Below are 15,496 nucleotides of genomic sequence, written 5' to 3' on the forward strand. Positions count from 1 at the left end.
CACACATAAGAAATAATATATATAAAATATATATAATATATATAATATATATATTATATATATTTTATATATAATATATATAAAATTTTAAGTCTTTTAAGAAAAGATAAAGTACAGAGTTCAAAGCCCCATTCTATATTTTACTATGTGTTTTCCCCTCAGATTCTTTGTTCACAGAATAGACATAAGGTGCCCTGTAGTGGAACAAAGCATATCCATCTTTGGACTAAGGAGAAGTTCTGGTCGTGAGCTCAGCTCTAGAGGGCAATGGAATCTTCAAGGCCAATGGATATAGAGCTTGCCAAGCCCCTAACATTTTTTTCCAGGGGCTCAGGGCCTTGGCATTCTCTGAGCCCAGTTATAAGACAGACCATGGCTTCCTTCCTGGATCTCACAGCAGACACATGACTGACCAGCCCAGCCTACCAGAGGGCAGCCATGGAGCAGCTGCTTGCAAGGCTGGAGTGAATGGTGTGGGCTGGACATCAACACAGATGAAAGTAGAGGGCTGCCCACATTGCCATCTACCAACTCACTACTCCGGTATGTCAACAAATTCTAGACTAGACACTTGCCCTCTAGAGTTATCGTAACAGTCAGGGAGAGGACAGAGTGTGCTTCACCTGACAGTTAGCTTGATTCATAGCCTGTGTGGACATTTAGTACCTGCCAGGCTTGCATTTATATGGGTAAGACTGGCTTTGAAGTCATAAAACAGGGAATGCAAAGCAAGCAGGTGTGTTCCTGACACATAGTAGGTACTCAGAAGAGCTGCTGTTATTAACAGCACAAGGGTTGGATTCTCCTACTCTACCCAGCTCAGGGTGTCACATTATTCCCGATGGGGGTCCAACCTACCTTTTAAAGGTGATGTTAACTGTTTACATGTATGGGGTTTGGTGTGATACCCAGGGGTGTGTGCAGCATGCACTGATATAATCAAAAGAGTTAATGTTCTCACCTACCTTTTCCCCTGGGGTGACAGAGATCCTCCAAACACAGTGGGAATAGGAGGGGTAGCCATTTGGGAAACCAGGTGCCGAAAAGTTTCCTGTTGTGTCCTGTAGTGTCTCCCCACACGCTGCACAAGCAAAATGACAACTCTGATGCAGGCACACAAGGTGCATACAGGAAGCTCCCACCCAAGTTACCCTGCCCAGGCCTGTGGCGTGAAAGCCTTTCCCAAGCCAAAGCCCTGTGGATGACTGATGGGAAGTGAGCCATTTTTCCGGCCAGGGCAAGCAAAAGTAGCATCTTGGTGCCGAGGCGTAGCGCCCAGAGCTCCTGCCAAAGGCTCTCAGGACTCCATGTGGCTTGATCTGGGTTCAGATCTCAGTTCTCCAGCCATGAACTGAACCAGCTCAGGGGCCAGCGAGATCACCTGCATTACAATGAATGGGTCCACTCAGGGTTTGGCACCCACAGAGTGTTTCAGGGATTGTAGAATTGATTTGCTGATTGGTTATGAAAGAGGTTGAGTCCAGAGCCTTGGGCATGCTAGACAAATGCGCTAACGCTGAGCTACACGCATCAAGTCACACTGGAGCCTTCGTAACTGCTAACAACAGCAACCATAGCAGGGAGAACACAGACGTATAAGCCAGGAAAGCCACAAGAAAATGTGCTTTGACACTCATTTATGTTTTTAGCTTGATCTTGCCTCCTTCCCAGTTCTTTTCCTTTTGCTGTTCACCTCTCAGAGAACTATCAAACAAACAAGAAAGCAGAGAAAGATGAAGCAGGTATAGGTAGCTACACTAGCATGGTCTCTAGCAGTGTGCTCTCGGGCCCTTTCTGTCTCTGAAGGTTGCCCAGTAATGAATGGGTCTGAACCACAGAACCTGCATGGGAAAAAAAATTACTTCTAGTTTGTCCTTAAAAGAAATGCAGAAGGGGGATTCATGTAGCTTAGAAGCAAAAAAATTTGTATTTCCCAAATCGTGGAGACAGACACCCCAAAAATACAAAGCCAATGGCTTGCTGAGTGACTCCCACCATGGGGCTTCCCACTGAGTGCAGGAAACGGGCATCTTTAAACATCTCTTCCCTCTCTTGATGCTATCTCTGCGTGACCATTGCCCTAGCTTGCAGGGACCCCTTGAAGCATCCTCTGCTGCTTTTGGAGCTACAGAAAAAGGCATGCGGAGGGCTGCCCATCATTTGCCTCAGGAAATCCTGGCTATAGGGGCCTCAGTGTCACGTTACAGAACAACTGCCAGGCACAGAGAGGCTCACTCCCAGCAGTCAACACCCCCGAGGGTTCCATGGAAATTATTTTAGGATAGTCATCAGCATTCTGCAGGAATAGATACATTACTGTGTGCTCCAGGATATTTACCAGCTGCCTGGGAGCCTTCGGGGAAATAAGTAGCTTATACAGTGTAACTAAATAAATACTATGGCATTTCCCAGGGAATGTTCTAAGGTTTCCCTTTGAATTTAGAGGGTTATATGATATGTGTGTCCTGCCTTTTGGCCCCAGCATGCCCCCAGATGATTGAGAGATGGCTGAACATATTTCCTCATTTCGTGAGGATGCAGCCTACACAGCATTCTGAAGTCCCCGTGGTCCTGAATTGCAGGGCAATGTCACAGCCCAGATTTTCTCCAGTGGCCCCAGTTTCAAATATTCTACCACAAATCTTCTCTGAAGGGTATGGAAAAAGCTACTGGAGCTATTGGTGATGGAACTTCCTTCTGTCTTCCCTAGTCCCTTAAAGTCCATTCTGCCCTATCAGTGGCACAAACTTTGGCTGCTACAATTGATAACTATGCAAGGATTTAAAAGTGCCTTGGGGCATTGATCCCAAGATGATGTGGAACAAGAACCCAAGCAGGCTAGTTTTAATTGTCAACTTGATACAAGATAGAACCCCTGGGAAGAGAGTGCTAATGAGGAATTATCTAGACCAGTTGGCCTGTGGGCATGTCTATGGGAGATTGTCTTGGTTGTAATTTGATGTAGGAAGACCCAGCCTAATGTAGGTGGTACCATTCCCTACGCAGGTGGTCCCAAGCTATATGATGCAGGAGAAAGGTACATGACTCAGCAAACAAGGAAGGATCCACGCATTTCTTCTCTCTCTGCTCATGACCGTGAGCATCTAAGTTCCTGCCTTGGCTTCCCCACCATAATAGATTGTAACTTCAAACTCTAAGTCAAAAAAAGCCCTTCATCTCCCGTGCTGCTTTTTGTCAGGGTATTTTTATCATAGCAAGAGAAACGAAACCAGAACAGAGATGAAGGCACAGAGGGTTCATCTGAGGGACCCCTGCCCTAGCTCAGAACAAGCCTTTGCTCCACCCCTAAGATACTCTTTGGTCTTTAATAGCATGTACCTGGTAACTAATCCCGAGACACAGCACAGAGACTTGTTCTGACTGTAGCTTTAGGGAACTGGACCCCTACCATCCCCAAAGCATTCCCTTTGATCTTTGTCTTCCTGTCAAAAGCTCTTGGTTCTTCCTTTGCTATATTAACATTCCCCAGTTCCCTAGAAAGAAGATGGGCTCTCAGAGCAGCATGTCACATTGTGCTGGTTCCGCATGCTCTCTTCTCTCTTCACTCAGTGTTTTATCAAGAACTTCAAAAGCCTCCCATAGTCAGGCTATGGGCTCTGAGCCTGCTACACGCCTCTCTCAGCTTTCTGTGCTGCACTGCACACTTCCTAACAAAGACACAAGAAACCACAGCTGCCAAGGAGTGGTCCTTTCAGTTCCCAGCAAGGGGATGGTGTTGCTTGCACACAGCATGCGTTGTGTAGCATAGGATGCTAGGAGTTGCTGGGAGTCCCCGTGGCTCACAGTTACCTGGGCATTTGTACAGCTTCCTGGCTTGAGCTATATCTCCCTGACTGAGCCGCACGCGTTGGCCAATGGTTGGCCTGACGCCATTGTCGTCACGACGGGGGAGGATGGTGTCTAAGAAAACTCCTCTACAGGAAGAAAAAAAAAGAGGGGGGGGGAGAAAAGTCAAGGCTGCCAAGCTCTGTGTGAGGAGACTCCCAGTCTTTGCTTCTTTCCTGGTAACCCATCAGCACCCCTGTCCCCATTGCTTGCCACCCCTGCCCCTTGCTGCATGACTGAGTGGTTTCTTTCACTCAGGACACCTTTCGGTATTCCATCTCATCTGATCTGCCTGCTCATTTCCCAATGGGAAGGCAACTGCCAAGTTGAAATATATACCCTAGTCCAGTAGTGGGAAGCCTGCCTTGCTTATGTGTACTGAGTACTTCCATGAAGCTCTTAACAGGTCCTTGCCTGGGGACCGTCATGTTGCATGAACCAGAGACCACCATTTGGAGATCATAGTGTGAGTGGCGCCCCATGGAGTTGTGCACTAGGCAGCACTTTGTGTAGATAGGTCTTGGAGCTTCTTCAGGAAGAGCCTGAGAACTGGTCCAGCAGCTAGATCACAGGCAAAGGCGGATGAGCTGATCAATCAGACTTTGAGTGCTTTTGCTGGATCAGATGGACCGTGAACTAAATCAAGAGCACTAGGGGTCAGCAAAAGATGCCAAGCTGCATGTGCCTCTCCCAGGCCTGCTTTTGCCACGTGGATTAACTTGACAAGCCCCTTCTTCTCTGAACCTTTCTGAGCCTCACTTTATGACTCTGTACAATAAGAGTTTGTCTAGTTGGTTATAATGGCTCCTCCTAGCCCTAACATCTTACTCTAAACTTGTGTGACTAAGATCTAAAATTTGAGGGGCATTTCTAAAACACAAGAGGACCCTCAGATGCCTGGCTGAGCCCTGGATTACTCACAACTCTGTGCAGAGTGCGAGACCCCTCCTCTGCCTGTAGACTCTCTATTTGGGCCTGTCCTACAAGGTGTCCCTTCTCCAAGTCTCATCTGTTCCCTTCTTAACCAACTTTCTGAAAAGAGTTGTCTCTGTCCCTTTTTGATGCTCAGCTTTTGTTCACTCTTCACTCTGATTGAGACCTAAGCTAATCAGATCAGCAATGCTCAGGGGTCTTCTCGTTGTCATCAGCCTCTCTTACATCTCTGGAAGCTGTCAGCTTCTCTTTCCTCACCGTCCTCCCAGGGTTCACAGGCTTTGCTGCATGAACTGGGAGAGAGAGACATAGAGAGCAACCACATCTACTCCCTGCTTGGACGAAGCCCCTGCCTCTGCTCTCTTTCCATGGTATACCACAGAGTTTTAACTACTCACAGAGAACTGTTTCCTGTTCAGAATCATGTAGTAGACTCTCCAATACCTGGCACCACCTCCCTGAGCTGTGTCAGGGGCCTAGACCCATCCCTAACTTTGGCTAGAAACTGAACTCATCCTACCCTTAGATTTGTCTCCTGACATTTGTCTCTGAAGACGAGTCAGAAAGTGCTCTCAGCTCCTTCCTGTTCCTCACTCTCTTCTTACTGAGAGGAAATCAATGACCAAGTTCTGTCCCATGTACCTTGCAGGCATCCCTTAACCTCATACCCTTCTCCTGGGTGCCAGACAACTGCCTGAGTTCACATGCTCAGTGTCTCCTCCTAAATTTTCTCCAGAAACTTCCTGACTGTGTCCCCTTCTGTGGGCTCAGCCTCTTTTGTTTGGGTCATACAGTGTTGCAACATGTGCACCTCAGCAGGCAGGTATGTGTGTGCTTTGCAACTTCCTGTCACTTGACTGCCTGGGCCCTTGGTTCATGGCTTCTGACCTCCTCTCCAGTCATACCTTGTGCTATCTCCTTCGAGAGCCCAAATAAATTCCTGCATACACTGTCCTCTCCCTAGGATACCCACTCCCTACCGTCACCCCCTTGTCTCGCCTACCCACAGACTCCTATTCATTCTCTAGATCTCCATCAGTTCTGTTCCCCTCTTAAAAGCCTTGTAGGACCCTTTCTACCCCTCCCATCTGATGCTGCCATATTCTCTTGACTAATTTTCTGTCATTCTATTTTTTTTTTAATATGTGATGATATTTTCTCCTCTGTCAAAAGTAAATTTCTCAAGACTAGGTTTCTCTTTTCTATCCTTAGGGACTAGGGGGAGTGGGAGAACACAAACCCTGCCTACTTCTTTAATTAAATTACGAAGCCACAATCAGGAACTATCTTCAAAGAACTTTACAAAATAGTTATTTACATGCAACAGAATCAGTTAAAACATACACAGCCTAGTTATTAACTACTCTCTCTCTCTCTGTCTCTCTGTCTCTCTCTCTTTCTTTCTCTCTCTCTCTCTTTCTCTCTCTCTCCAGCTCTGTGCTTTCTTAAATTCTCTGCCACACTGGATAACACACATCTCCGTTTCTTTCTGCTTACATCACCTTGTTATCTTTTTTGGCTGTGAAAGGATTGTTTTTCTCAGTCAGACTCTCAGCATACTTTTTCTCCAAGAAGCAGAGTTGGGTCTCCTTTGCCCAGCATTTAACCTTCTGTCCTGACTTCCTTTGAGTCTCATGCCCTCATTTTCCAGAGTCCCCCAAGACACTTCAGTGGCCCCTGTTCTCCCATCCTGACATCAGGTTTCAAACCCAAAAGCATGACCCCTAAGACAACTAAAATTCTAAATTCAGCTCCCTTGCTATTCAACAGAGACACTTCTGCCCTAACAAAAGGCATGGCATCTTATGACAGCTTCCTTGAAAGAGAAAGTTTACAATCAAATATCATCATGTTGTGGAAGGAGTGACCTGGGCTTAGAAGATGACTGGTAAAGCCACCAGTGAGCCTGCCATGTCCAGACCATGTTCCCTTCTCCACTATTCTTAGGGCCTCTCGACGTGCCTTCCTGTCCTTTCCTCTTCAGAGGACCCTGGGAGGCAGGCCTATTGTAACTAGGCTTCCAAGAGACTTGGTGTTGGAACACAGCTAAAAATGGGGAGCCAGCCCCAGCACCTACACAGGCCTGGAACCTTCTGCCAGATTTTATCTTTCTGCCTACTGTGCATGGAAGTCTTTTGCTCCTTGAGCACAATAGGTGATGGTCTGAGTGCCGGGGTGGGGGGGGAGCGAGGTGTTTGAGACAAAAGTCGCAGGCTGGACACTGCCTCACGGCCTGTCTTTAACACTAGGACATCAATGCAATTCTCTGAGTTGCTGACAGACAGCTGGATTCTGGAGAATGCCCACTCTCAGAGCCATCCTGTATGTAGTTCTAGAACACCGCACCTTTCCCCTTTCTGGATAGACAGTGCCAAGCACTGACTTCTGGCTAAACAGGGAAGGTTTGGCAGATGCTTTAGAGGATAAAAATGCCAGCTCTGAGTTTTCCAAACAAAGACATCCCTGTACCAGAAAACTGTCTCCTCATCTCCTGGACCTGTGTCCAGCAAAACTTCTAAGAACATCATTCCCCACTGCCTGGGCCCAACCAAAGGGGAAAGGAAAAGGGGAAAGGAAAGGAAAAGTAAAACCAGAGGGGAGAGCCTGAAAGGAGAGGGTTCAGGTCGCAAAGAGACTCAGAGACTCAGAGACCGAGTTTCCCATCAGCAGGAAGGGCTTTGTCCCACAGGCCTGTGCTCTGCAGGCGATCCACTGCTCCTTCACAAGCTAAAAGGCAAGGTACAGTGAGGCCCCAGGAAAGAAGCGACCCAGAGGAATGAGTTGCAATTAGAAGGGGAGAAGCATCTAACAAAACACCCACAAAGCCCCAGTAAGAGCCTGTTGTACAAAACAACCTTCTAAAACCTCATACAGAAAACCATCACAAACACCAATACAGGCATTCACCTGTAGCAAAACATATTTGTGGAGGATAGAATTCCAAACTCTAGAGCAAGAGCTGATAAGAGAGCCGGGGGAGATGGTTGAGATAACATACCCCACCATCTTGATAGTGATGTGCCTTGGAAAGAGTGTTGCCATTTCTCTCATTCAGAGGCAGAGTGTATTTCTTCTTGTCCCTGATTCTAGCCTTCTGGGTTGCTCTGACCAATAGAATGTGGCAGAAGTGATGATGTGCAGGTTCTAGAGCCTGGCCACTGAGAGGCTCGCACCTACTTAGGCTGCCTTCTAACAGCCCTGAGTCCTTAAGCAGAGAAGGGCCTGGCCAAATCCACAGAAGGGTAAAGGGTCATGGGAAGGAGGACATGGGCTATGGCCAGCTGATACTGAGTACTGGATGTGTGCATGGCCATTTTAGACCCCCAGCCCAATCAAGCTCTGGGCAAGACTAGACCAAAGAAGAAAGAGCTGGGCAGACCCAGAGTATCAGAACAACAACAGTAACTTGTGGCTTAAGACACTAAGTCTGGTGAGGAAACTGCACAGCAATGGGTGATGTAGCAGTAGCAGAAGCCTGCCTGGGGCCATGGCCCTGCACCCATTGCCCATCACACCCTAGAGCTGTCTCTTGCCAATCTCCCTCCTAGGGATTCCAGGCATTTTGGATGAGGTGTGATTACTTCATGGGTTTGGCCCAAGGGTTTCCTCTGGTCTGTGTTGATAAGCTAGTTCATGCTGACTTTGGAGTTCATCAAGGTTTCCTCCTGAGGGGCAGAAGCGATCCGATTATGAGCTGGAGATCACAGGAGAGGAAACAATATTTAGGAAAAGAAGAAGAAAGTTAGGCAAAGTAGAATGAGCCTCTGCTTGGCCTCAGGCCCCAGAACTTAGCGCAGTGGGTGGCAGGGAGCAAGTGAGAGGAAGGTAGCTTCGTTCCTATAGCCCTGCATTCTCTACACAGCAGAGGCTTACAGCTTCCACTCTGGAGAGGCACAACCACCATGAGGATGTGCAAAGACTCAGAAAGAATAACAGACAAGACTTTCCTCACCCATTCCTCTGCGATGTAGCTCTCTAGGCCTCTTTGACTTCACACATTCACTTTAAAAAGTAACAAAAATCTACTAGGAACCTAGTTGGGACCCCACCGGATGCTAGGGAATCAAAGACAATGAGATAGTGTCTTTGTCCAAAAATCTCAGTCTACTGAGGGAGGGAGGAATGTCGCAGATAAATAGAGATAGCTCAGCCACTGAAGACTAGGCTCACGACCAAAAATTATAAAGTGCTGGGTATGAAGAGCTACAGAAGTTACAGAAATAAGATCCAAGGCACTAGCTTCTCAGTTGGGCCAACGTGACATTGTATCCTTGACAATTGGTATTATCTCTATATACCAGCCCATAGCCTCTGACTGACAGGTGGTGCCAGGTTATTCCTTGCATGTTTTCCAAGTTGAGTCTCAGTCTAATCCCAACACTTACATTCCCACCCACCTCTCTTATCCCTGGTTAGGTTTCAACCTACCCACTCCACTGGCTTCCTGGGACTTCCTCCATGTTCTAGTTAGCTTCACCTATCAGCTTGACATAGAGTAGAGTCACCTGAGAGAACTGCCTAGATCAAATTGGTCAATGGGCCCCCTGTGGGAGCCATGTTGATCGTTAATTGATGTAGGTAGACACAGTCCACTGTGGGTGGCACTATTCTCTGGGAAGGTGATTCTAGGTTGTTATAAGAAAACCGGCTCTGGGGCTAGAGATATGGCTCAGTAGGTAAGAGAACTTGTTGCTCTCACAGAGGACCCAGGTTCAGTTTCCAGGACCCACATGGCAGCTCACAACAGTCTATAACTCTAATTTCAGGAGATCCAATGTGCTGTCTCTGAGGGCATGAGGTACGGATGAGATAACACTTACATACATGCAGGCAAAACACATATGAAATAGAAGTACATAATCAAGAGAGAAGGAAAGAGAGACCGAGACACACTAATTATGAGCCTGTTGAGTGAGCCAGAAAGCAATATTCCACTATGGCAGTGGTTCTCAGCCTGTGGGTTCATAACCCACCTATCAGGTACCCTGCATTTCAGGCATTTACATTACAAATCATAACAGTAGCAAATTTACAGTTACGAAGCAACAACAAAATAATGTTATGGTTAGGGGTCACTATAACATGAGGAACTGTACTAAAGGATGACAGCATTAGGAAGGTTGAGATCCACTGCTCTATGGTTTCTGCTTCAAGTTTCTAGCCTTACTTTCTTCAATAATACACTATGACCTGGAAGTATAAGATGAAATAAATTATTTTCTCTAAGTTGCTTTGGTCATAGTATCTTACTACAGCAACAAAAATGGAAACTAGGATACCTCCCAACCCCAGAATGGACCCCTCGAGGTCTAGTCTACCTGTCCAGAAGAGGAAGCCATTTCACTTCAGATCTCCTGTGTGGCAATGCCCAGAATCACACATCCACCCTTCACTCACCTATACTAGTCTCAGAGACTGCTACACATAAGGTGGACCTGGAAGGGGCTCCGAGAGCAGCTGCTCCAACTGTCTCCAGGAGACTCAGAAACTGATTTGAGCAACACTCTCTGGTGAGAGGGCTGGGACCCCTACTTTGGTGCAGTAGGCAGGTCATGACTGGAGCAGATATGCAGCTAGAGAAACAGTGTCCCTGAGGAGCTTGGGATCTACCAGTTTGGCAGCCTCATAGGTAGGATGCCTTGCCCAAGAACCAAAGAGCTCTCTCTCAGTAATAGGTTTCCTATTCAGAGCCAACACAGCCAAGCCAGTGGCTCCCTTTAATCCTGACACACATGGAGACTCAGGATAATCTGTTTTCCTTTTTGCCTTGCCTACTAGGAAGCACATGCAGGATTTGTTGCTTGCTCTGACAGCCCTCCACATCCTGCTGATGTACATTCTGAACATTGACTTCCAGACTTCAACATGGTTGCCTGTTTCCCCACCTTACTCTTGTGTGTGCGTGCGTGCGTGCGTGCATGCATACATGAGTTGGCAATCACCTCAACGCTTTCTAGAGAAAGGATTAGATAAATGAACAGACTGTTGTAGGAGGACGCTTAATGACTTAAAAGGGAGAAATATTTGTTTCCTTTAAAGGCTAGGAAGATTACCAGTCGGGACTCATGTGGATGAGCTTCTGTGCACAGACACTTATGTGGACTAGAAGTAGGAGCAGTGTGTAGAACACAACATCTCCCTGAACAACTCCCAAGAGTACCTGAGGTAAACAGCAGGTCCAGCCCTTCTCTAGTGAGTTGCACTCATTCCCTGGGACCTGAAAGCAGGGAACCTGGGTCTTTGTTCTCACTCTGATCTGAGTACCTGAGCTCTCTTAAGTTGGCTGGAGCCTAGTTTTCTTTGTCTCTGAAAACCTGTGATTTACAGTCCCTGAAAACCTGTGGTTTACAGTCCTTCCATCTCTGACCAGCCTAAATTCCAAAAAACAGAACCTCTTCTAGGACAACGGCAAGTATCTCCTGATTTGTTTAGGATGTGCATTAGTCAGAGATGCCCCCACCCAATGGGAATTCTACAAAAAGCCTTTAGGTTATTCTCCCAGGTGACCTTTCCATACTTTCTCTTCTCCAGCTGCTCCTTGTAACATGAGGGCATGATGAAACGCCAGCTTCACAACAGGACTCAATCTCATTAGCAAGAACATGATTAGATTGTATTTCATGGCAGCCCAGAGGCCACTGTATTTCAAAGATGGACAGGCCAGCCATGGTAGGAGCATGCTCAGACCCACTCACTCTCCACAGACCTCAGAACTCCTACCCAAGCCTGGGGCAGGTGCAATAAAACCGATGTCCCAGCAAAGGTTCCGACCTTGAGAAGGTGTTCCGGGCATAGTGCATGATGCTGTCGAAGTCGTAGGTCTCTCCCAGAGAGCTCACCTCGCCAGCTTCCATTTTTAAGAAATTATACTCCTGACCTGTGACACAACACTCTGTTAAGGACTGTGGAAATAAGGCAGTACTCAAAGGGAAGCTGTGAGGAGGAGGGCCCAGGGTAACTTCCTACTGCTCCTGTTGCCTGAGCAGCAAGAGAACAGGACTTGTGGGGCTTCTGGTTATTGTTTGGAATAGAAAATTGAAACATAGGGCAAGCCCTATGTTCTCTCTACCCCACAGTTCAACACCCCTCTCCAAATGCCATTGGAACTTTCAACTATGCTTGCAGAAAGATTAGCACTCAAACTGCTTGTCCAAAATATTTGGTTAAAAAAAAATTCCCCCTTCATCCAGCAGCCAACGGAGAGATTCAGAGGCTCACACCCAAGCTCAGGGAGTTTTATGGAAGGGTTGGGAGAAAGACTGAGGGACCTGAAGAGGACAGGGACTTCACAGGAATACCAACAAAGTCAACTAACCAGGACCTTTGGGAGTTCCAAGAGACTGAATCACCAACCAAAGAGCAAGCTCGGGCTGGACCTAGGCCCCCTGCACATACGTAGCAGGGGAGCAGCTTGGTCTTCATACAGGTTCTCCAGAAACTGGAGTGGCAGCTGTCCCTGAGCCTGTTGCCTGCCTACCTATGGATCTCAAACCCCCAAATGGGCAGCCTTGTCTGGTGCCAGTGGGAAAGGGTGTGTGTGTGCCTAGACCCACAGCAACTTGATGTGCAGGACAAGGCAGGGGTTGATACCCAGCAGGGGGCTTCCCCTTCTTAAAAGAAAAGAGGAAGGTGGAATGAGGGAAAACTTGCAGGAGAGGTTTCTAGGAGGAAAGGAAGAGCTGATATTGAGTTGTAAAGTGAATAAATAAATAAATTTAGTTAAAATAAAAACAAACAAACAAACAAAGACCTTCCCCAAAATTCTGATCTTACCATGTGAAGAATCAAGAAAATAATTCAGAAAGTTAAATCCCAAGTGTTTTGTCCTCTGAAGCAAGTTTAAAGCAGTCTGTGGAGTTTGGTCTGGGATGTGCTCTCCTCATAAGCTCAATGACTTGAGTCCAATTCCCAGAACCCATGTTAAAAGCTGGCTCTTGGGACAGAGATGGGTGAGTCTCTAGGGCTTATTGGCAGCCATTCTAGCTGCCTTAGCAAGTTCAAGGTTAATGAGAAATTTTGTCTCAGAAAAAAATAATATGGAAAGGCCCTGAGGAACGACACCCAAGGTTGTTCTCTGGCCTCCACATGCCACAAACATGTAAACACACATGTACAAACACATACACAAAGCAGATTTTAAAAAGCCATACAACTTAGCTAGCTGCTTTCATGTTTAATATTGCCTTTTGGGTTGTAGATTTTTGTATTTTGTTTTGTTTTGTTTTGAGACAGGTCTCATTAGTTGACTGAGATAGATTTGAACAGCTACCGCTCCAGTTTCTGGGGAACCTGCATGAAGACCAAGCCGCTCATAGACCAAGCTCACTCATAGTCTAGGCTGGCCTCCAACTTGTGATCCTCCTGCCTCAACCTCCCTAGTGTGTGGCTTATAAACCAATACTACCTCACCAGGATCCAATATGAACTTTTACACCAAATTATTTGACATGAGAGGATGCATACATGTTTGATCTGTGCATGCTGTCTGCCTTCGGGCAGAATACTCTATGCAGAGATGTTGTTTCTATATGCATTTGTGTCTTAATCATGTTATGGTTCAAAAGACTGCATTGCATGGCAAAAGTGACTCATAAAAGCTGCCAGAATTCCTCTTTTAGCTGATCATCCCAGACACTGCCACTTAGGAACTGGGATTGGATTTCACTGCCCCTTACAACATGGAGGGAGAATCAGGGTTCCTATTCTATTGTAAGCCACACGCTTCAGCAGATGTATTTTCAGGAAGGCCACAGGTAGACAGTGGCAGACCTCATAGCAACAGCCTGTAAAGTGGGGTCGCTGACTCCGCTGCCAGCAATGAGCCTGAGAGGCTTCCAGAAGGCCCTCTTCTCAGCGTCCCAAAGACTGTGGATGTCCAACCTTGCTGGCTTCTAGATTCCACCCAAGATCCCTTACCTGGCTGGATGTTTTCTCTGATGATGGTGACATGCTGGTCTCTGTCTGGCCGAGTGTGTTCATGCCAGAACCCAACCACATGGCCCAGTTCGTGAGCCACAATGCCAAACTTGTCACAGTTTTTCCCGATGGATATAGCCTGTGGGCCACCTCCTCGGCGTCCCACGTAGGAACAACAACTAGATGATAGAAATATGCAGATTAGCAGGTCTGAGGATATCAAAATGAAGAGGCACACTCCATCCTCATTTTACCTTCCTACCCGTGGTATAAAGGTACATTTGAAAAAAGAAATGCATTTCAGAGGTGAGAGATTTCCACTGTTCAACTCCCCACAACGAGGCCACAATTCCCTCAAAATGCATCTCTGCCCTTTGGTGTTCACAGATCCCATTTAGAACCTAAAGGCAGAAATGGGCCTCCTACCTAGAATGAAGTGTGCCACACCCATCTCTCTTCTAAGTTTTGTGTCTGTGGGACCTTCTTTGAGGGGTAGGTGGCTGAGTTCTGCAATGGGTTCTGGCATGCCTCTGGATGACATTGTCAATGGCCTTCAGTGAGGGTCTATATTGGGTACAATTATTTTTGTTCAAGAAATGTTTATTCATTATTCCTAATACACAGGTAAACACTGGTTTTATGAGACTTTTATTATTTTTTGTTGAGTGGTGTGTGGTGTGTGCGTGTGCGTGTGCGTGTGCGTGTGTGTGTGTGTGTGAGAGAGAGAGAGAGAGAGAGAGAGAGAGAGAGAGAGAGAAAGGGGGAGGGAGAGAAAGAGAGAGCATATTAGTGCAAAGGTATGCACACCCTCGTATTTACCAAAGTATGAAGTGGGTTCTGGGAATTCAAGCTTAGAGCCTAAGGCTTCCAGAGCAAGCATCCTTATCCATTGAGGTATTTCTCTAGCCTGCTAGTATTGTTTAACTATGTAGCCAAGGTTAGATTAGAACTTATTATGTAGCTCAGGCTGACCTTAAAATTCTTGATAGCCCAGCCTTGACCTTGGAGTGCTAGGATTACAGGTGTACACCACTGCACCATGCTTATCAGAATAGTTTAATAAAGGTATAAAAAAGAAATCAAAGGTGTCGGAGAGATGGCTCAGTGGTTAGTAGAACTTGCTGCGCTTGCAGAGGAACTGGATTCAATTCCCTGCACCCACATGGCATCTCACAACTACCTGAAATGCCAGCTACCAGGAATCTGACGCTTTCTTCTGGCCTCCAAAGAGGTCTTTGTAAGGAACACATAGATGCACAGGCAAAACTATATACACATTAAGATAAATCATTTTTTTAAATTAAAACATCGAATGATCCCATCTGCCACATCATGTATTGAGCATGTAAGCATGCATGTCCGTCCATGTTGCAAAAAACAGAGCTCTCTCACCCCTGCTCCAATCCATATCTAAAGACAACAAAAAAGTAATAACATCTTCCCGTTCTAAAAACTTGTCGGACGATGTATGAAGAAGGAACGCATTTTGTGATCAGTCACCTTAGTAGTCGAGTCTCTTCAATTTTAAGTTTCTCACTTGACTTTCTGGGTTTTCCAGGCACATGGTCACGTTAACTCTCAATAATGCAACCTTGGCCTTCCTCGTTCCTGCCAATCTCCACTGTATTGATTTCACTTCCTGTCTAGGCATGTTAGCACTTCCGGAACAGTGTTAAATAATTGTGCAGGCCAGCCATCTCTTTGAATGGTTCCTGATTCTAAAGGAAACACTTCTAGGATCAGTGTGTTCTCATACATACATAAAACATACACATACAAATATAGAGAGTTATCTGTTTAC

At 46.4% G+C, this 15,496-nt stretch overlaps 1 protein-coding gene across 1 annotated transcript in view; it reads right to left on the minus strand.

The window, feature by feature from the left end:
- Tll2 (tolloid like 2) overlaps window positions 1-15,496 on the minus strand; it is a 114,296-nt gene that overhangs the window by 29,950 nt on the left and 68,850 nt on the right. Inside the window, exons 6-9 of the mRNA XM_028775450.1 lie at window positions 13,696-13,874; window positions 11,551-11,656; window positions 3,811-3,935; window positions 966-1,081 (exon numbers count right to left, since the gene is read on the minus strand). Of these exons, the coding sequence (XP_028631283.1) occupies window positions 966-1,081; window positions 3,811-3,935; window positions 11,551-11,656; window positions 13,696-13,874 (526 nt within the window). The remainder of the gene's footprint in view (window positions 1-965; window positions 1,082-3,810; window positions 3,936-11,550; window positions 11,657-13,695; window positions 13,875-15,496) is intronic.

The sequence above is a fragment of the Grammomys surdaster genome, unplaced genomic scaffold (genome assembly GCF_004785775.1).
Source record: "Grammomys surdaster isolate TR1022 unplaced genomic scaffold, NIH_TR_1.0 66, whole genome shotgun sequence".
Taxonomy (NCBI): Eukaryota; Metazoa; Chordata; class Mammalia; order Rodentia; family Muridae; genus Grammomys; species Grammomys surdaster.